The following is a 23521-nucleotide window of genomic DNA, read 5'->3' on the forward strand; positions in this document are numbered from 1 at the left end:
ATTCTCACTATCTACACCTCCCACCAAAATCCTGGGACCCTGATGTCCAGGTTCAGGGCGTTGGACGCCATGGTTCTCCCAAATAAGGCACATTTTGGGACCTCATAACGGTAACATGATTTGAGGGGGAGCCTAGATCCCATGTCAGCTAGTGTCAAAAAATTAATTTGTTTTTCGACCAGCATGTATAAAAGGAGGTCTACCCCTCTCATTTTAAACCTAATCTAGAAAATTCAAGTCCTCAATTACATCCAACAAATTCAAGTAAGCAAGCATTCGGTCTTCTTTCAAGCATGGAAGATGACATTCATGTTCTATGTTCTATGAAGACTATCTACATGAAACCCTAATTCGTTGTGAAGACAAACAAAACTTCATAAAGAGGTATAACATTGGTGTTTCAGACATTTTCAGCCTTTCCCTCAAAAGGAAAGCATTTCCATTACTTCATTTACACTTCAATATCATTTCATCGTTAATTCCAAAACTGGGTTTTGACCTAAGGCAAACCCCTATTCCCAACCATTTTCCCTTCTCTACTATGTGCAGGATCAAGTACAAAGTTGTAACTTTCAGGATCAACATTATTTGCAGAGACGAACAAGTTCCCTTTTGGACGGCGACAAGTTTGAAGGACCAAGGCGACCACCACCACGGTCCCGGCAATTTAAATCCACCTTCTGGGAACAAATCCGAACATTCATATAATGCTCAAATCTAGGTTCGTGGCTCCATTTGATGATTGTAGCTCACTGTTTATGCATTATTGCTTCAAATTACACAGATTTACCCTAATTTCAGCATCATTAATCAAATCAATTCAATTTAAAGGGAAAGAAGAGTTATATCTAAAACCCTTAGAATCTAATCAGAATCTAGATCTACTAAGGCTAGATCTATCAAATTCCATCTTTCCCTAATGTATTGGTCCCTAAGCAAAAATTAGCGGTTTTACACATTAATGGGTGAAACCCTAATTTTTCACCCTATACAATACCCATCTAGGAATTTGGGGATTTTGGTGGATGCATCCCTGTGGAACACAACCCTCGGCTATTTATTTAGGGGATTCTTTCTTCTTGAGCTCTAAAACAAACAATGAAGTTGAAGCCTTGGGCCTTTCAAAAAGTTCCGCGAGGGTTGTCTTGCTTCTTTGTAAAACATTTGGAGGTAGAAGGTGAACCTCACTAATCATTTGTGATGGCCAAAAAGTTAGTGATGAATTGCAAACTAGGTATTATCACTAAGGGCTTTATGATGGGCTAACATTTTAACAATATTTCATTCAATCATTGTTTAAGGGATGGGAATTGTGTGCTGGACCACTTTGCCAGCAAGGGGATTGATCAACTACCATTTGCCTCAAAGATTCATGAATCTCTTGAAGAACGAGATATCTCTTATTTATTGAATAAGGATTTTTCTCCTCCAAAGTAAAAGTCAATCCTACCTTTAGATCTCCTATGTATGATTACTTTTTGGCTTGTACACCAATATCAATCAAAGATAAATTGGACAATGCAATTCCATTGAATACACCCCTTACAATTCTCTATTAGGAACTAGGTATAAATAACCTAAACTATAACAAATATCATGGAACAAACTCACAAAAATAGATTACAAAACAAATTAGAAAACAACCTATAGAATCAAACAATAACAATGATAACAAATTAAACGAACTATCTATGTGGTGTGAATGATGGAATATTCCAACATTCTCCCTTCTTACATCATTGTTTTAAAGTACTAATGCAAGAATCCTGAAAAGTATCAAACTTCACACGTCTAAGAGGCTTGGTGAAGATGTTAACATGTTCTTGAATAGAGCAGAATTTCTAACTTCACACATCCAAGAGGCTTGGTGAAGATGTCAACACGTTGTTCCTAAGTAAAGCAAAATTGAAGTTGAATATTATTATGTTGAACATGTTCTCGTATGAAGTAGCAATCAAATTCAATATGCTTAGATCATTCATGAAACACTGGATTACAAAAAGCTTGAGAACACTCTCATTGTCACAATAAAGGATTGTGAGTTGATTTTGAGGCACCTCCAATCCTTCTGGTATACATCGTAGCCAAACTGCTTCACAAACTACTACACTTGTTGCATGATATTTTTCTTCTATTGAAGAAAGAGCAACTGTGGCTTGTTCCTTACTTCCCCAAGAAATAGCACCAGACCCTAAGAAGAAAACAAATCTAGATGTGGATTTTCTATCATCAATAGAACCTACATAATCTGCATCTGTATATCCTATCAAGAAGAATTGATCATTTCTTTTATAATCCAAACCATAGTTTAAAAACTCGTGGACTCGCCACGGAGTCGCGAGTCCAGTGGCGCCACGAGTCTACTCACCATGGACTCGTGAGGCAAGTCCTCGCGAGTCTTTTTGAAAGACTCGCAATTCTTTCTAATTGACTCACACGAGTCTTTTGCTTGGACTCGTGTGCAACCCAGAAAACACGTCAAAAAATTATCTAAATCTTTTTTTTTCAAGTCAATCTCATTTTCTTCATGAGAATATATACATGAAATATAACATTTAAGTATAAGAAGGGAAAAAGGTTTCAGATCTCTGGGAATTATAATGCAAATTCTAGGTTTTAGAAGATCTTCTAAATTTTCAGACAGTCAAATTTCAGTAATCAATAAGCTCCTATTAGCATTCTCTCGCCCTCTCTATATCACTCACTTTATCTACCCCGAATTTTAGACCTATCTATCTCCCTATCACTCTTCCTCTATCCCCTCTCTCTAACACTATCTATCTCAGTCTCTCCTCTCTCCCCCACGATCTAGACCTATCATTATATGTAATTTTGTAAACATTTATAAACTTATGCTGCTATTATACATTTTAAAGTTTGAAACTATGAGTATGAATAATGAAATTTCAAATATTGAGTGTTTGGAGATCATATGACATGTGTAATGCTTCAATTATGGCTCTTATGTTCTCTAAATGCATTAATTTCTTTATGTTGTTTTGTAAAACTACGGTTTTTTTTTTGCCGAGTCTTTTGCGAGTCTTTCACGAGTCCGAGTCCAATTTTTTGGTTTGTCGAGTCCGAGTTTTAAAACTTTGTTCCAAACCATATTAAATTGTACCATGAATATACCTTAGCACCCATTTTGTTGCTTTCCAATGACACATATTTGGTTCTCACATGAATCTTGAAAGATAATTAACAACAAAACTAATATTTGGTCTCGTGTAAGCCAAGTAAATCAAACATCCAATCATTTGTCAATAGATAGTTGCATTTACCTGAGGAGATGGAGCAGAAATAGATAACTACAATCTTGATTACATAGGTGTAGCCAAGGGCTTGGAATCCATCATACTAAACTTCTCAAGCAATGTCTTAGCATATTTTTCTTTGTGATACAAAGATATGGTGATTTGTTTGTCATACCTCTAAGGAAAGACAATAGTGCAATGATCGAGATCAATCATATCAAATGCCTTATTGAGATCATTTTTGGTTGTCTCAGCCAATGTTTTTTACTTACCTATGATAACTAGATCATCAACATATGCATTAATAATCACAATCTCCCCCCCTTGTTCCTTAGAGTAGATATTTGGATCATATAGATGCCTATTGAACTCGTTGTAACAAATGTTCATCAATTTTAATATACCAACCTCTAGGAATGTATTTGAGACCATAGAGAGACTTGACAAGTTTGCATACCTTTTCTTCTTTACCACATGCAATGTATCCCTCCAGTTGGGTCATATAGACCTCCTCCTTAAGTTCTCCATTGAGAAAGGGGCTCTTTATGTCCATTTGCCATAGCTTCCATCCAAATCGTGCAACTAAAGCAAAAATCGTTCTCATGGATTAATCTTTGTTGTGGAAGCGAATGAATCCTCATAGTCAATCCCTTCTTTCTAGGGTAACCCTTGGCTACAAGTCTAGCCTTATATTTATCTATGCTGCCATTTGCCTTATACTTAGTTTTGAATATCCATTTACATCCAATGGCTTTCTACTTGGTGGTAGATCAACAAGCTCCCAAGTCTTATTTTTCCCTAGGGATTGATACTCTATTGAACTCATCAGTGCTAGATTTACCTTATTACAAGCTGTGCTGCAAATCCTTGGTCCTAAAGTTGAAGTGTTTGGGATTTCGTCAAACTTTACATCATGAATGGTACTAGCATACCACTTCCACATAGGACATGTGATATTTTTGGGTGTTGAAATAGTTTGAATATCAACATCCCCATTAGGTTTCGCATTCATGTTGAATATAGGAGCACTATTTGAAGAAGGTGATGAAGTGGAAGGTGAACATAACTCGCTCTTCTCACCAAAAATGACATCTCTACTGATGTATATCTTCTTTGTGTTAGGATCCATAAGAAGATGTGCCTTAGACTCATTACTACAACCAAGAAGAATACATTTCATAGATTTTTCATCAAGCTTCTTTTTTTGTTGCTTAGGAATGTGCATGTATGTTGTGCTACCAAATACATGAAGATGAGAGATAGATGGCTTTACCCTTGTCCGGGATTCTTTTGGTATGATGCCATCAAGTGCTTTGGTTGGTGTGCAATTCAGAAGATAAACTGTTGTATGCACAACTTCAGCCCAATACGCATGTCCCAAGTGAGAATCCTTCAACATGCTATGTACCATCTCCATGATGATGTAGTTACATTGTTCAGAAACTCCATTTTGCTAAGGTGTGTAAACTACAGTCAATTGACATCGAATTCCATTTTCCTTCAAGTAGGTGGTGAATTCCATGTTGATTTATCCACACCCCCCCCCCCCCCTCAATCTAAGCAGAAGACACGAATACAATAATTTGTATCTTTCTCCACAAGAGTGCAAAACTCTTTGAAGTATGAAAAGGCTTCATTTTTACTCTACAAACAATATACCCACATTTTCCTTGTATGATCATCAACAAAAAGCTGAAAGTACCTTGTGACTAGGTACCATAGGTCTGCATAGATCAGCATGCACCAATTGCAAAGGTTGGCTTGCACAATGCTCACTAGGATAGAAAGAGGATGTTGTTTTCTAGCCATACAATTGGAACCAGTAGCACTCAACTTCTCGAGTTAGGGGTCTCGAGTTAGGGGAGCCCTTTCACCATGTCTTTCTTACTAAGTGTGAGTAAATAACTAGTGCTTAAACGACCAAATTGGTGATGTCATAACATAGCATGAAAACTATCCTTAGTCCCTAAGCCTTGACCATTGTTAATTGTATCAAGCCTAAACATTTTACCAATTTTAGAGGCACTTGAAACAATCTTGAAATTTTAGACTTATCTTAGATGAGACATACCATTTTATCATTATTTTTGTCAACTCTATCCTCAAGTTGTGATCAAGAAATTGATTAACAGATAAGAGATTTTTGGTAAGTCTTAGCACATATAAAACTTCAATGATCCTACAACAATAAATACCAAATTACAAGGAGATTTCACCAATACCTTGGATGTCATAGGTGGTATCATCCCCAAGAGAGACTTTACCATGATGGGGTTTCGATGTGAGAAACTATTCCTTTTATCTAGTCATGTGCTTAGTAGCACTTGAGTCGACATACTAAATTGAGTTTGATTGTGAACTATCTTTTAAAGTGTGGGTTGAAAACATGTATTCCATTTCCGAAGACTCTTCCTCTTTTGCAATATTGCCATTTTTCTATTTGTTCTTCTGCTCCTATTGTGTATTGCCACTTTGAAATGGCTTCTTTTAATGTGATTTGTTGGGTAATCCTTTGGCTGAGTTGTAGCAACAATTTTTCACATCATATCCAATCCTTTCACAAATTGGACACTTCTGAGATCTGGGTGACTTACTAGATTTTGGAGGTCCACCAAACTATTTCTTTGGCTTCTTGCTTTTGCAGTGTGTGGTCATTGCATGATCATCCACACCAGGATCTGGCTTAGAGACTCTTCCTTCTGAAGTAAATTCACTAACTTCTCAAAACTAGGAGTCTGTTTTGTGACATTCAATTTTGTCACAAACACTTTGTATTTGAAAGGTAGTGCTCATAGAACAATAGGCACTAGGATAGCATCTTCAATTGTTTCTCCCAACAATTTTAGCAAAGCTCTCAACTCAACAATCCTTTTGAGAAAGGATTCCAATTGTTCTCCATTCTTCATCTTCAGGCTATGTAGCCTACTCTACAAATTCAAGATCTAATTTTGAATTCTTCGCCTCATACACTGGCTTGAGCTTGTCCCATGCATCAATTCAGTGTGAACAAAAAGTCTATCAACGCTATCAACAAAAAAAACCAAAGTTAGCACCTAGATTGCATGTGTGTGATATTTCTTAGTGAAATATCTTGCTCAATTCTCCACCCATGCAGCCATGAGAAACAACAAAAGTGGCAATTAACTTTCTCAATTCGTGCACAGGCTTTCACAATCCCTATCATTACATTTGATGGTGAGAAGCTAGGCATAGCATGGGAGAAAGGGTTGTTGTCATGGGCTTCCATGATCATTGATTTAGGTGTTGAGACACCATCCCTTCATCAGAAGATCTCCTACATTGTAGAGGTCGAGGTAGTTCCATTATTGTTTGGTTTGTCTTGGCTTATACCAAATCAGCGATAAATTGGACAATGCAATCCCAATGAATACAACCCTTAAATTTCTCTATTAGCAGTTGGGTATAAATAACCTCAGCCTACAAATTTCGTGGAACAAACTCACAGAAATAGATTACAAAACAACTTAGAAAACAACCTACATAAACAAACAATAACAATGATAAAAAATTATACAAACTATCTATGTGGTGTGTATGATGGAATATTCCAACAATATCAAGATCAACTATGAGAATTTACTATTGCCTTGTTCATTATTGAATTGTCAAATGGGGTGGCACATATCACTATAACATCACAACACATTACTAATTTTGAATTTATTCTCTCACTTGTAAGATTCAAAGGTTCTCTTTGAAGTCATAGCTCACTTCCCAAGTGTTTAGCCTTGCATTCATTGCTTTTTTTTTCTGTGTTGTGTTTTTTGTGTGTGTGTTGTGTTGCAAGTGGTAGAAACTGAATGATACGAAAAGGTTTCCAACTAAATAAGGTGTGTCCAACAAGGACTCCCCTCAGAAGGTAGTTGTATTGAACCATTCTAAGAAACATCTTTTGCATCCCTAACAAATTTATCTTGAACTAGGTGAAGATAGTTTTGGGTGAAGATAGCACTATCAAAACCGGTATTCTATGTACCAAAGCCTCTATTGTTGAACATTTTGAGACCATGTTGGATCATCATTTTGCGGGACATGTGTTCCAATGGATTATAGACAAGGTCGTTCCTAGTGAGCAAGTGGCTGTTTTGTGCTCTAACCACAACTCAAATTCACCAACCGAATATTCAAAGCCGCATTCTTTGGCAACATCCAAGTAGCTAGTAGAAGCTTGTCAAGCCTTGAGGGCTTTAATGATGAGGTATTTAGATTTGCAACATTTTTGTCAAGACTTGGCTATGGATACAAATAATCTAAGGGTAACTTAAGGGATGTGGGGTTGGAAACCTCAAGCACTTACACCTTTCCTTCTCTATCTCCAAGTAGTATAATTAGAGCTCTTCCATATAGCTAGGAGAAAAAATAGACCCCAATTCAGTTTTGAATGCAAGCTCTTGATTCCATTCTCTTATCTGTATTACTTGTTACGTTTTTTTTGGTTTATTTTGGCTGTGGATGTTGGTTTAGTCTGGCTTGATGGCCCTTTTGTACTATCTAATTCTCGCTTACAGAAGCCTTCAACTTTCCCTTTTAATTTCCTTGTAGCCAATTTAATGGAGTGGACTCCAATAGAACACATAATTAACTGAACAGAAAATATCCAATAATAAGAAAATGGTAGCATTTTAAAAATATATGTTTAACTTGGCCCTACAAAAGTCTATGCAAAAACAAATGGCTGGCAATAAAATTGTAAGTGATAATATCATGAAGAACAATCTAAAATTTTAGGGGCAGCCCAATTTTGTTTACCTAAACCCTCATTAGGGTAAATTAAAAGATGAATCCTCATTAGTATTTAGAAATTTTATTCAAAAACATATCTACATAAAGTAAAACTCAAGAAAAATATTTAAAATACACTAGCCTTAACCATGAACTAAAATGTTTCAGTATTTTTGTGCCTTTGTTTTTTGGCCTATTAAGTGTTAAAATAGACACCAAAAAAGGACAGGTATACATTAAAAGTCTAGAACCACTTTATGAAAAACCTGGGAAACAACATCACAAATACGGTAGGTTAAAAGTACATGGGATTAATCATGAGTTTTTTCAATGTAATATTATTGTGGTCTGGAATGCAAATTGTTCCCAACATCCTCCCTTAAGCCACATTTATGTGCTTGGGTATCCAGTTTGGCTCTAATAATATATTAAATTTCCATGTTTATATGATAAATATTTAAAGGAAATATGCTTCTGAAACAAGAATGTGACTTAAAACTTAGAGATGCATACCATCAAAACACTAAGCAAGAGTAAAAGTACAATCAATGCACTAGAGATGGATGCAAAAAGTTATAGAAATCTAGGTTTCAACTTTCAATAGCATCAAACACAACCAAGTCAGAGAAGCAAGAGGTCCCACTTGAAGACAAAGCACAAGTCCAAGGAAGATGCTACAAGTAATTCTTGAAAATCGATATAAAGCAGATGAATTAGGATATATCTTTCATGTTAAAATATTTGAATAGTGAGTATATTATTTATAAGGTGAGTCATGAAGATAGCGCAACAACAAAAATAAAAACTATAAAAGTAATGGAGGAAAAAATACAATGATGCTTGTTGTTTAAGGAAATGGTGCAGTGAGATTGTTTCTTGCTATGAGCTTGTAAGTACCCACCAATACTGATGCAAGACAAAGTTTCAAACTCTTACCAGACAAGGAACACTGCAGCAAAAACTCTTTATTTCAACTCGTTAAATTGCAAATACAAATGAAAACAACAAATTGAATAATAACACCAATGTTTTATTGAAGACTTTGCCAAGTAAATTATTAAAAACAATAAATCTACTCTCCTTTATTCTTGTTTTCCTCTGTCTTGGAATGGCTTGCTCTACCAATTCTATATTCCTCTATGAACATTCTTCATATTTTTAATGGTCTTTTGCACAACTACTTTATCCTTCTGCTTATGTTTAACTTCAGCCAAAAAGTCTTGACAACCTATGCAGCTATCTACTTGTATCAACTTCTTCTCTTATCTTCATGTCCCATATTATTCACAATATGTTCTCCACTCTTCTTTTACGCAGCTCTTACATTTATTTCTCAATCTATATTCATTGTGCATATCTTTCTCTCTTTGTTACTGCAGCCACTAGGGCTTTTCTTTAATTCTTAGTTCTTTTCTTTTCCTTACCTTCTACGCACTTTTCCTTCCTATCATTCCCTTGTCTCACACAGTCACATACTGCTCTGTTACTCTACCCACGCCTTCCTCTGCTTTCTACACAGCCTTCTTTTCACCTCTGCTCCTACATTCCACAGATCTATCTTTCATTTCCTTTACCCTACACGTCCTTTCACCTTCCAACGCAGCCTTTGACCTTTCATTTCTACCTTTCCTACGCATGATGTTTTTTATTTTCGAAACTGAAGGGTTGCTGATTATAGTTTAAGCGAATCTCTCCCAATTTGGCCTATGCTGATGAATTTTATATAAACCATTTCAAATGTAACAACATTAGCTCAATTTTTAATCCAGTCAATGCCCTTTCATTTCAATCGATATCCCCATTATTCTATACTCTGTTTGTTGTCAATTACATTTGTTTGATTACATATCATGTGATCATTGTTCTCCATGCAACCACAGTTCTTTGAGGCATTACATCAAATAGTTCATGAGTCTTGTCTAGACTTCCACATTTCACATGCATAAATGCCAGGGTAGCTGCAACTCCAACATTGCCAAGAATCCTAACATACTCATGACCCCAATGATCGTCTCATAGTATGTCTTTATAGTGTCATAACGAGTTTGTAAAAATTAAGAGGTTTAGGCTCTAAAATCATAGAGTTACTCTGCAAAGCTGGAAGAGAGAGATGCCAATTAAAAAAGCCAAAACAAACCAAAATTGGAAGAAAACAAACCAACAAAATTTTTGGTTGGTGCTGATGCCAGTTTGCTTGGGGTGCTCCTGCACTAAACATGCCAGGTAAGTGAAATGTTTCATGAGTTAGCAAACTTAGGAACATTGGGAGATGCATGAGACGGTAATCCCATTTTATTTTTTATCCAATTTTGCTTCTTGTCCACAAGCACCTTTCCTCTTTTGCACCTCTGTCCTTCACCAACCTCAACACACAAGACACCTCCATTGGTGTTGTTCCATAACTTTGAACAACTTCCAATCACATGTATACATCTTCTTGGGCTGATATTTCTTTTCCCTTTACTATGTTGCTGCAATAAATCTAAATTCCATCTGTGTTTTCCTCTTGAAATATGCCCTTTGAATGTTTTCAAATCACTGTGTTCAGCCTTTTCCTTGTCTATTCGTTGCTTTCCAACACTGCAACAAACAATGGAGTTGAACTTTTATTTGTTCCCATTTTCCCTTTGAGGATTCAACGCATACTTTTGACCATTTTTTGGATCGTGTACACATTTTTACAACCATCATGAATGGCCTTCCCAACAACATGACAAGCACTCATAGGCATCACATCACACAACACTTCATCTTTATAAGAGACAATCTGAAAACTAATCAAACATTGCTCACTCACAATCATCTCGTGTTCCTTTTGTAACCAAGAAACTTTGTACGAACTAGGATGCTTACACCTTTTCAAACATATCTTTCTTACCATTTCCTCTGAAACTGGGTTATCTATACTATCGCTATCTACTTCAACTTTGCAGCACTTACCTCCAGCCTTGCACACAGTTTGAAAGAGATTCCTTTGGGATGGTTTCTTCTCAACTACCTTGTGATTCACCAACACTCTCCTCGTCGTGAAAGATTCACCTTCTTCGAGCAAGGTCTTCACCTTTCAGGGATGCATCACTCTCTTCATCCTCTTGTGCCTAGTGGTTTCTTGCTGCGCTCTTATTGCTACCTTCTTGTATTTGAGGACACTCATAAGCACAATGAACAGCTTCTCCACACTAGTAACATTTACCAAAGACCCCTCTATTACCGCTACCACATCCTCTTGCTGGAAACTCTTTTTCTTTTGTGCTTTGGCCCACTTCTTTATTCAATTTGTAGAAGATAACCGGCTTAAAACCAAACATGGAAGACACAATATGCGGATGCTTGTTGTTGAAGGAAATGGTGCAGTGAGATTGTTGCTTGCTACTAGCTAGGGAATACCCAACCATATTGTAACTTTTCCAGGATGAAATAAGCAGTAATATTTGTGTTGCATTCAGTTTCATTTCATCTCCACATCTGTAACCTTCCAGATTGCCTCAGTTTGAATTGTTGGATTTTTTCAATCAAGAACACCTTATGGTTATAATATTCAACACCAACAAAATATCAAGAATAAGCTTAAAGGCCAATTGCTGCATATTAAATGTTAAGGCTAACACCTACGTTACATGGGCATTTCACCGGAGTATAAAAGTTAAAACCAGAAGCCAGTGCACTAGCTGTAGAGCACGTAAAATTTAAATAATAACAGAAGTTAGTTTCATGTGCAACAACTCAGTAGACAGGAAATATATATATGTCAAAGATGAGAATCAACTTAAAACCCAGATCGCCCAAAGAGGTCTAGCCAATGACATTGAATTTCTGATGATGAGTATAGCTTTCTCTATGTTATTTGCAAACTGTGGTCTAGTTACAATCAGCGCATTCATCATGTAGTTAGTTAACCTGGCATCCTCAAAATTCTCATCCTTTGAAAGTTTGAAACATGCAGACCATATTTTCAAATAAGAATTGTTTCAAGTTGACTTTCAACCATCGAAAAAACCTTTCCAAACAAGTATAAATTGATCCAGAATCAGATATATACTTATAAAGAATAAACATCTCTGCTGATGGACATTATTCAAAATTTTAAAACACCATACTAAGATTTGTAATTAATACTAAATAGTGAAAAATGTCATGTCAGATAAAACAGATAGCATAGCCAGTTAAAAATCTTTTTGATTGCAGATCATTGGAATAAGAAAATTACCAAAAATGTAATGTGGGGCCAACTAAAACAAGGCCAAGTAGAGTGAACATAAAAATCCGCTTCCCATCAAGTTCGGGAGTCTTTTCTATCACAAACTGCAGTTCAGGTTTAGCCCACCAGAAAGTCAGTAAAAGTACTGAATAGCTTGCATTGTAAAAGTTGATTGAATCTAGAGAGGAAAGACCACAAATATTCATTAAAGTTCTTTTAACTCTTTGTTTTTTGATGGTTGTACGCATCACCCAAATAAAGTACCTATAGATAAACATCATGAAAAATTACAAAATAATCTTTGAGTTTCAAAATGGAAATGCAAGCAGACACTTACAGCCAACCCTAAGGGAAAATAGCAAAGGTAAATCAACATGGTGATAATGGACGAGAATAACAGCAGTCAAAAGAATTTCCAGATTTCAAGGTAAGCACCAATACGTAAGGAATATAGTATCAGTTTCCAGACTACAAGGTAAGCATAAATATGCACTGAATGTACTTCTTCAGAGAGTTGGATATCAATGTGTCCAAGAAACACAGGCAAATCAAATATTTAACTCGTCAAATTCTAGTTTAGACTATATGACACAAGATGCTTTCCAAGGAATTTATATATCCAAACCTCTAATACTGTAGACCATAGTTGATCTACTCGCCATGCCCGAAAAAAACGAAAACTCGGCAAAAATCTCAGCAACTTAAAAAATTGCTTAAATTTAATTAGAAATGCATTTTTTTGCAAAATTCAATGAGGAGATGCATCCAATGAGTCAATAAATGAGTACACAAAAGAAACAAGTTGAGTCTACATATATTTGATTGATTTAAATGCAAACTGGGTACAAAATGGCATCCTCTTGTGGAATGCTGATGGTTGATGGACTGAAATAAAATGAAATAGCAAATTGTTCCGGTAAAACTAAAAGTAAATACATCAAAACATTTTACATCTTCCTCTTCCTAGCTCTAGTGAAAACCAAAGGAGAGATAGAACTAGAGGATCTAGTCCTAGGAGTCTGATGTGGCTCCTCCACCTCGCTAAAATGAGGTTGAGGGTAGCACCCCTCACAGGGATCTGAGGGTGAGAGAGAGAGGGGTAGAGAGATGTTGACTTGGTGGTCAGCACCTCCTTGGAGACTCGTGAAATGACTTAACCACCTCCCATGGGTCGGGCTAAATCTGGCGTTTGTATCAAGTGTTGATAGTTCGAGCTTTTGGCGCAACAACAAACGATTCCAACAATTGGTATCAGCGTCTTGGGCAACGGGTTCGAGTCTCCTTTTGGTGGGTGCTGAAGGCTCAGTCAATGCTGAGGGGGCGATTATTGACTTGGTGTCAGCACCTCCTTGGGGACTCGTGACATGGGTAAACCGCCTCTCGTGGGTCGGGTTAAATCTGGTGTTTGTATCAGGCATTGATAGTTCAACCTTTTGGCGCAACGGCAAACGATTCCAACAAGAGATAGGTCTAAATCTTGGGGGAGAGAAGAGAGAGTGAGATAGAGAATGGTAGATAGAGGGGATAGAGAAAGAGTGATAGGGAGATAGATAGGTCCAAAATTCCGGGCAGATAAAATGAGTGAGATAGAGAGCGAGAGAATGCTTATAAGAGCTTACTGATTACTAAAATTTGACAGTGTCTGAAAATTTAAAAGATCTTCTAGATGCTAGAATTTGCATTATAACTCTTAGAGATCCAAAACCACTCTCAAACATCTTGCCAATATATACATGAAATATAACTACTTATACTTAAATGTTATATTTCATATATATATTATGATGAAGAGAACGAGACTGACTTGACAAAAAAAATTAGATAATTTTTTGAAGTGTTTGGGCCTCTTTTTTTTATGCAGCCGAGTTTTTGCCAAAGACTCGCTGAGTTTTTGGGAAAAACTCGCCAAACTGCAAATTTTGTGTGCCAAGATAATGGCGTAAATACTCGCCCATCTATGCTGTAGCTACAGAACTTATGCCATTAATAGAAAGTTCATAGCTATGGCAAATAGGAATCGATAGTACAGCAAGTAACAACAGCTATTCAGGGGTGACATAGTGAGAAAGAGATTTGTAAATACAAATTATACGAGGGCTGGGTTGCTTGCAATTCACTAGTCAAAATTCCACTTGTGGGTTGCACGGCTTCACAAAGAAAGACCAGAAACCAATGACATTCTTTTTTGATATGCCTTGGCTGGCCTTTGTGATATAGAACTGGCACTGGTGTTATGGAACCCAGGTTGAAACGGACTTGCAATGTTTGGAGCAGAATTGCTACTGATTGACAATGTGATCTACAAAGTAAGCTACAAACTGCCTAGCAACATCACATGGAATGAAAACTAGGATGCATATTTTTCAACCCAAGAAAACACAGGTATTTCCGTATAAAATGCTTGCATAAGAAAGATCTCATACAACAAATTCGTGATGACCTGAATAATTATCTTTACCTTTATTGTCAATATGAGTAACAATGAGCAGTAATAACATAAATTTGATAAACGAGTGTTAGTAACCCCATTTTTCTGGAATTGGGCATGAATCAATCTGCATGAACCATTCAAGATCATAAGAAATAAGCTCTTGTGAACCCTCATGAAAGACAGATCATGAAGACTGACTCGTATTGACGAGCATTTGATTTCAGAAGAATGATATTACATAATGATGGACTACGGAAAGACGAAATGCAATAAAGTATCCATTCCGAGATTTCAATTTTCATATTCAATATAGCTTAATGTGTGAATTACGGGCCCGAAACAAAGAGAACTCGCCTGGCAGAACAAATCTCCAAAAAAGGTCAGCAGGGCGGATGTGACAGCCTTTGTCACTACAGGATATTTCTCTAGTAACATCATATACCTACAGAAAATAATAGGTCAATTTCACTTGGTGTGTACACCAAATTCCAAGCAGCTGTATCACGTCACTTGTAACATAAACAGTACACTTAACAAGGAATACATACCAGGAAAGAAATGAATTTGTCTTTTTAACACTACCGTCATCATTATTCATCCCATCTCCTCCTCCTCCATCTCCACCACCACCGCCTCCTCCACTAAAGCCACCTGCACCCCTATACCCACCACCCTCTACGGCTCTAACTTGGAGTTTAAAAGGGCCTCCCGTGCTCTTATTACCCAAATATCTGAAATTCCTCCATTTCACCTCTCGGGCATGCAGCCCACCATTACTTGCGTTATACCCATAGGACCTTAAACACCGTCTAGATAGACTATGATTACTCAGTTTGGGGGTGAACAATAATGATGTAGTTTGTGTCAGTGTTGAGCTCTTTACACAACGAAACCTATGGAACACGGTGGTCAATGCATTAGCCATTCCCTTCCCTTCAAATTTTAGAGATGCTCGATTAACATATAAATGAATGAGAAACTCTCATGTCATTGCATGGCTCGCATAGCAGACTAAATTTCAGGACTTCCAGAAGAATAATCTTGGGATTATCTTTTGTCGATTATTCCTGTCTAGTATTCGAGGTGCTGCAAAATTTCGGCTCCATAAGAAACTGCAATGGAAGTCAGCATTTTATTTGCAGTACAATTCAGGGTTTTCAAATTTGCAATTTTCTATTTAACTTATTTCACTTAAGGGTAAATAATAGCAAAAGTATTTACAATAACCTCGCGATGGAGGTTTTATTAGTTTAAAAAAAGGTGCTCGAGGATACTATGCCATCTTTATGGTTACTTTTGAGGAAATATGTTCTCCACAAGATGAAAGCAAAGGTCTTTTTAATTTATTTTGTTAATTAATAACTTTAGAAGTCTTCTACTTTTTTATTTGATCACACTTTTTTTTTCAGAATTTGAATTCAACTTTTACTTTTGTAGTGGTCAATATTTAAAAAGTAATGGGAAAAAGATTATCAAATAGTAATTATTGTGTTGTTTTCAAAAGAATTTGAAATGTTTAAGGTAGGGATTTGGGTGTGAATTTTTTTGAAAGATTTTTTATGCAAGTCTATCAATGTTGTAGTGAAGGAAACAAAGAGGATATAATAGTAATGTGTGGATTAATAATATTTCGAATGATTTCGATTAAATTATGGTGAAAAAAAAAAAAGAACTTTTGCACCACCAAGTAGAAAAGGGATGAAAAAGGTGGAGAAGAAAGCAAAACACAATGAGGTTTTGTCTTAGAGTTGGCTTTAGTAACTTGATAGGTGTGGATAGTAATCCACTATAGGTGTTGTTAGACTAAGTGTTGATAAGTAAGTTGAACCATTTATGGTTTGGGCTATGGTACATTAGTGTATAGACAAATGGCGAATGAAGGATGAGTTCTAAGAATGGATTGTACTAAAATAGAATGTGGAGTAAATATTTTTCTCTTTTTTAATAGTCTTTTTGTTGTTTTACTTTTGTTAATGGATTTGAAACTCAAGGTATTAGAAAAGCATGTATGGATGTATAATCAATTGAAGATTCAAATTCTTTTCCATTGGAAGATAAGGTTTTCTAGTTCTCCTATTTTTTTGTCTACAGAAAATGTTTAAATAAGATTATGTAAGATTCTTTGGAATTTCAAAAAGAGTCTTGCTTAATTTTGATAACTAGAAGTCTAGCAACTTTTACGAAATGGATCCAATCACTTTAGACAAATCTAAGTTTGTCTTTGCAATGATAAAGTAGGTCAAGATATGGATTTGCCTCTACCTAAGAATATTTGTATTACTACGTATGGGTAATAATTCCTTTGTGCAATTATATGCTCTATGAGGGATGGTATAGAAAAAAAATAGAAAAAATAGTCTGGTATGAAAAGCTAAGGAAGTTTCAACTCCTTGTCAAAAGTAAGTTTGTGCATGTGGGGGTGGGTGTAACGCCCCACTAAGGAACTCTAGAGGATAAGAGTAGAATACACAAGTGTAATGGATGGAAAATTAGGAATTATTGTCTAAGATAATGAAACCACTAACTAGCCTAATTAACCCAATTACATTGAAAGACAATTGAACCCAATAGATGTAAGCTCAATCCCAATGGGCAATTACCCTCTTTCTTAGTTGAATTTATAATTTAATTGTGAAATTAGGGCAAAACAGATAATTATTGAAGAATTTGATAGTAAAAGTAAGCTACAAATATCCTAATGAGCCACAAACTTGAATTTGGGCAAAAGAAGATGTCTAAAACCTATTCTCAGAAGTTCGACCTAATTTTTCAAGACCGAGTAGTACAGATTCATCCTGGTCCTTCAAATTTTTCGTCGTTGAAAGTTGAACCTGTTCGTCACTGTTGACTTTGCTAAAAAAAATTGAGTACAATTTTGCACCTGTTTCCTGCACACAGAATGAAAGAGAAATGTGTTGGGAATAGGGGTTTGCCTTAGTTTTAAACCTGTTTTGGAATTAACCATGAAACTGAATTGACAAATATAATGAAAGGCTATAATAAAGTACTTTCCTTTTGAGGGAAAGACTTAATCTAAAATGTAATGCTTGAAACCACAATGTTTACCTTAATGAAGTTTTATTTGTCTTCACACAAACCTTTTAGGGTTTTATGTGGGATGTCTTCACAAAACATTGATCATGGATACCATATTCAATACTTGAACTTGAATTCACTTCTACTCTAATGCTTCATGAATGACTAGTTGCTTGCTCACTTAAATTTGCTAGAGTTTAATTGAGATCTTGATTTTGATTAGGTTTAAATGAGAGGGGTAGACCTCCATTTATACTTGACTGCCCAGAAATTCGAATGAATTTCTAGAGTAGGCCGACACATGATCCAAATTCTCACTCATTTGTGATGACCATTGTGAAACCCCAATTTAGGGCTTGATTAAGAGGCCTAAGGCGTGGCACACCCTGGACCTAATTTAGGACCAGGGCATGCCCTGGTCCTACAAATTAGGACTCCATAAAGGGGGGGAGACAAGGAAGACAATGAGAATGTGGATATAGATAGGTGATGTGAGTAGAATCAACACTTCAATTAGGCCTTGGAAGCTAAAGTGCCAAAGTGAGGTCTACCTGAGGAAAAAATTGAAAAGGAGTACAATTTAGGATGCTACAAAAATAATGCATGGAAATATATTTTTTTAAGTAATAAAGTGTCATCATGCATAACATAAACAAATATAATGCTTGAACCTCGAGATAAGATCAAATTGTTGATAACCAATAATGCACAAGCGAAAGACTAAACACTCAAAGCTACAAATGAACAAGGGAAAGAAGTCTCTCAAACCTCAGTACAAGCTCTGAGAGGTGTTTAGGATCACACATGACCATCCCCAAAGTTTCCAACTTCAATACAATGAACAAAACAAACTACTATGTACTAAGTGTCACAAATGGCCTCTGGTGAACCCCTAATAGCAAATGAGTGCCCCCAACACTATCCAAAATTACTCAAAACCTACTCAAGACCCTTTGACATTAGAGCGAGTCTGCACAAGTGTACTAGGCACTAGTGCAAAGTGAGGATACTAGCATGGCATGCAAGTGTCCTTGACTCGTGCATGCATCCTTGCGATGCACAAGAATCATCTAAGTTGGTGAACTCATGATGATGTCCCTAAGATGTGCATTTTTATGGACCAAAGAGCTTCTTGATCAAACTATATAAATCCCCAAACACCACAAACCCCTTGGTGAAGTAAAAATATGCATTCAATCCAACAATTGGAAGAAAATGATGAAAAGGTGCAAAAATGGGTCAAATTGAGTGACATCAAGCCACCGGATGGCTCCTATGAGACAAGACAAAGTCTGGGTCGACTAATTTTGCCAAAAATCAACCTACAACACCCACAACTAGCATATATAGACACAAAATAGACTAACACAAATAGAATCCATAAATTGGAATCCTTGAAACACTCACTAGGTGGTTTCAATTAAGCTCAAATTGACTCTAAAGGGTTCAATCCTACTAAGGCTTGGTCAATGTCTCATGAACACGATAGGACATGACTAAATCAATATTTAAAACTATAAGAAACACATATATGTCCATTTTAAAGAACCAATGGAAGTGTTTCTATGATAACGACACCATAACTCAAGAATTGAGAAGCATATAAGATCATGCTTGTGGCTAATTCAAACACTGGTCCACATAAGAATACAACAATTCATTGAAATATGTTACAAATTACATTCAACTCCTTTTGAAGTGTTCATCATACAAATCATCATTGATTGCAATGCTTAGTACCATTTTACAATGATTACAACTTGCAAGAAATGGGAGAAGGATAAGAACAAGTGTTGAAGAAGGAGGAAGAACTCTTCAAGCCACTCACAATCCAGGTCCTTGGGTCCCCAATGGTGGTTGTCAACGCCACCTGACCATGTGAAACCTATAGATCCACCTCAACATGCTCATAGAGATAGACACATGGCCCAAATATTTATGCAAGGGGAGTAAATGGCTCACACAAGACAAAACATGGAGCAACACTCAACATGCAACACATCAAAAATGAAGAATCATAAAGCCACAACAAGATTGGAACACCAATAATGCATCACTTACAATATAGAAAAATATTCAAATATGAATAAGTGCCTGAAAATCAATAGGAATTGCCAAAAGGGAGGAATAATCCTCATACGACAACAATGAAGTCAAGGAGGCACTATAAAGAGCAACATCAAACTTGCCATCCAACATATATAATAATGAGTTAACCAATTGCTTGACAACAATAATTCCATAAGGTACTAATCGCATCTATAAGGCTAAGTACATAAAGAACAAGAGTGAGGAGTACCATCATGTAGCTCAAAGGGATGTCTCACATGGCACCAAGTATTCCTCTCATACAAATGAGGAGATTGTGTCAAATCAACACCCCACAGACAGTTAGGACTTCCCAACTCATCCTTAGTCTATACAAGCACTCAAGGCATGAGAGGGGCATCCACTTAATATTATTTAGTGTGTTATCCCAACCCAATTTTTAATTAATTTTTTCACTTGATTACCAAAATCCCCAATGTGTTACCCGACGGCCCCTTTGTTCCTTGGCCCCTATTGGACACCACTCCCATCATTGACCCTATTACTTGACCTAGACTCAAATAAATCCAAACCATGTAACCAAATGACAAAGATACCAATTTGCAAGACAATTAATTTCATTGATTGAGCCTAAAATCCTCAATACATGTCAAATAATCACATTTACAATGTCATTTTTACATACAACCATAAATACTCAATTGACCATAATACCAAGAGAATTGATCCAAATCGATCCCATAATGAAATTTACTCATATAATATCATGACTCCACATAATAAAATCATATTTAAAATATACATTTCCAATTTTTACTCAAATCACATTTTGAACTAAAACAAATCATGGAGGTCATCCCCATTGATTGACCTCCAAAAAACTTCAAATTCAAACTTAACTCAAGAAAACTCATTGATCTACAACTATAAAACACTCAAAAAATGCAATAAAATCAATATTTCATCCATCCATAAAAATTTGGCCAGAGTTGAAAATACAAATTCAAATACTCAATTAAAAGACTAAATCCAAATCACAGAAATGTTCTAAATCATCTCATAAGCCATTTGCAAAAAGATTCAAACACTCAAATTGAGAGACAAAGGAGAAATCAAGATTCATACCTTCAATTTAGAGAAAACTTCAAGATAAAAATGTAATCAAATCTCTGTCATTATGGAAGACATGCATGCGCAATGTGTAGGCAGAGACTTGAAGCTCCTGAATAGTTTCGCCTTAACCTCCATTTGGCATTACAAAATAGCACGTGGACCACGATGGAAGAAGAGTAAATACGCAGTTAGTTTTATAACTAACTTCTCATTCAAAACTTCAGAGAAGCCGATTATTCAAGTTGCAGTTGTATCATATCAGCAAGGATAAAGTCTAAGAAAACGATGGCCAAATCTTTATGCAGCTGGTTCGTAGCTTTTGCCAGAACGCATGTATGCAAGAAAGTTGAAATCCCTTGTCGACCCTGTCCTCCACAAACATGCAGAAATATACTGAAGGTTTTCACACACCAAGATTGACTACAAAAATCGAACATCTTGTAAAGCTCACCAACACAATTGTTTTGAGATTCTACCCACAAAATTTCTCCAAGTCAGTCCCTCCCAATAAACAATCCAAGATCACTTTTTGAGTGAGGAAATAAAACTAATTTAAATTCAAATATCAATTAACTCCCCAAAATGACCCCCAAGCTAACATCATGCAAACCAAATTAAATTGAATACATATAAGCCATAATATACAATTAAATATTAATTCAACATAGTAATATTAAAATATCATTAATATATGCACATTAAACGATAACAATTCACATATGATCGACTATGCTCAAACAATCTTTATTTCCCATTCACAAATATGCATCAGGGTAACCAAACATTATCAAATTGGTAACCAAAGGTGTAAACAAATGAAATCAAGGTAAATTTTCAAAATTAGCAATGATGGCTATTGTTGGATAACATTAATGGCCAATGTTCTATCTCCTATAACCATCATCGGGGATATGGGCATGCTTAGACCTATGGATCTAGGTCGAGTCGATGCCCTATATCTATAATCACTAAAGCATTCACACATCAAGTGCACCTACTCATGAACACACGCACACACATAAAATCAAAGTAATTAAAATCATTGAAAGGGGATTTTAACACCATGTGCATTCTCATATGTTTGGTGATATCATCTCTTTCCCATCTAATCATCACTTCTCCTTCTCTCGCTCCTAGATATACTCCTTGATGAACCGAAAACCTATTGTTGCCTCATCTCGTCGGTCACCATTATTTTCATCAAAGCTTCATGTCATAAATGGTCAAAGTGGAGGTGTAAAATTTGCAACTTGCATGGGCATCTAACTCCTCGAGCTAAAAAACCTTCAGTCGATCTAGCCATGGCTATAAAGGCTCCAAACTCCGAACACCATTTCGTTTCCACATAGATTCCATAGCCCACCGAGCTTCTTCCTTCATTCCCAACTCCAAACACCAAGCAAGCACTACATATGCACATTGTAATGTCCAGATTGAAGCAATATTTATGTTTTTCCTTCATAACTTCTTCCCCTCAAAGCATTTTATCCATCTGATAAAATATAGGATCCGCATATTTGAAAATATTCTTCATTCACAGGTCAGTGATCTCCCCCATGGATGAGATTTGCCTTTTCCTTGACTCGAGAGTGGAAGTGGCCTTCATTTTTCCTTTTGCTAGAGCAACCCAATCTACTACAATGCAACTTTAAAGAGAAGACGAACACTCTACCTCCCACCTCTGTGAAATTTTCCAATTTCCAATGCTCATAAAGAACACACCTCCATACTGAGATGGAAATAAAATAGCATATGCAAATTTAATTAAAACACCTCGGACACTTGGCTTGCACCTACCATGATTTTGCATCACTTCAATCTCCTGACCACATCTCCAATGTCTCGAACTAGAAAATTCATAAATCTAACCACAAAAATTCATCAATAGAATCATTAATTGAGTAACCATTTCAATACAGTGTCTACCACCTTATTCTCATCCCTCCTAACATGGATTATTTTGAAATTTTAAAAATGATTTAATTCAGTGCTTATAATTTTAATACTTTTATTAATTTTCCAATGATGTGTGTCTCCCTCAGCTAATATACCATAGCTATTATTTGTGAGTCTCCCTCCAAGTGTAGATTAGATACCAACAACTTGCTTGCCAGAGTGACAAACATTAATGTTACACTAACTTCAGCTTCATTATTGGTACCATCCTTTAGTTTTTGTGCTCCAATTGCTAATATAGTGCTCTGCTCATTCCTAACCACACAACATGCTCATATGGCCTCACATTTCCCCTAAAAGCCCCATCAAAACTAACATTAATCCACCTTGCTTCTGGTCTGGTGCATTCAACCTCTTTTGCCTTGATCAAAGATGGATTTGCCCATAAAGGCCCATTAACGGGCAATAATCTCATCTAATTATTGCATTAAACAACAAAATCAATATTCTTTCATTGCATCGATAAGCATATAAACATTCCCCAAATGGTCAACATCATTGTCGTAGCTATCCACTCAATCTAACATGGATATCATCAATTGCATCAATAAGCATTTAATCTTTTTAATGGAATACAATAATCATAAACTACAATTCATTACTTTTAAACCAACCAACTAGATAAACGTCACTTGCTCATTCCAATCATTAATCAAATCAGTATTAATATCAACATCTCACATATGGCGATTCTAAATCTCTACATCAATCTATAAAAATCATCAAAGGCACAATAGGTCA

At 36.1% G+C, this 23521-nt stretch overlaps 1 protein-coding gene across 2 annotated transcripts in view; it reads right to left on the reverse strand.

The window, feature by feature from the left end:
• The window catches only part of LOC131045558 (uncharacterized), a 48395-nt gene extending 32563 nt beyond the window's left edge, over positions 1-15832 (reverse strand). Inside the window, exons 1-3 of one of the 2 annotated variants that reach the window (XM_057979152.2) lie at positions 15175-15832; positions 14981-15068; positions 12205-12299 (exon numbers count right to left, since the gene is read on the reverse strand). In XM_057979152.2, the coding sequence (XP_057835135.2) occupies positions 12205-12299; positions 14981-15068; positions 15175-15551 (560 nt within the window). In that variant the 5' untranslated portion in view covers positions 15552-15832. The remainder of the gene's footprint in view (positions 1-12204; positions 12300-14980; positions 15069-15174) is intronic. The other variant, XM_057979151.2, reaches the window with a different exon arrangement.
• Between the last annotated feature and the right edge of the window lie 7689 nt (positions 15833-23521).

The sequence above is a fragment of the Cryptomeria japonica genome, chromosome 10, assembly GCF_030272615.1.
Source record: "Cryptomeria japonica chromosome 10, Sugi_1.0, whole genome shotgun sequence".
NCBI lineage: Eukaryota > Viridiplantae > Streptophyta > Pinopsida > Cupressales > Cupressaceae > Cryptomeria > Cryptomeria japonica.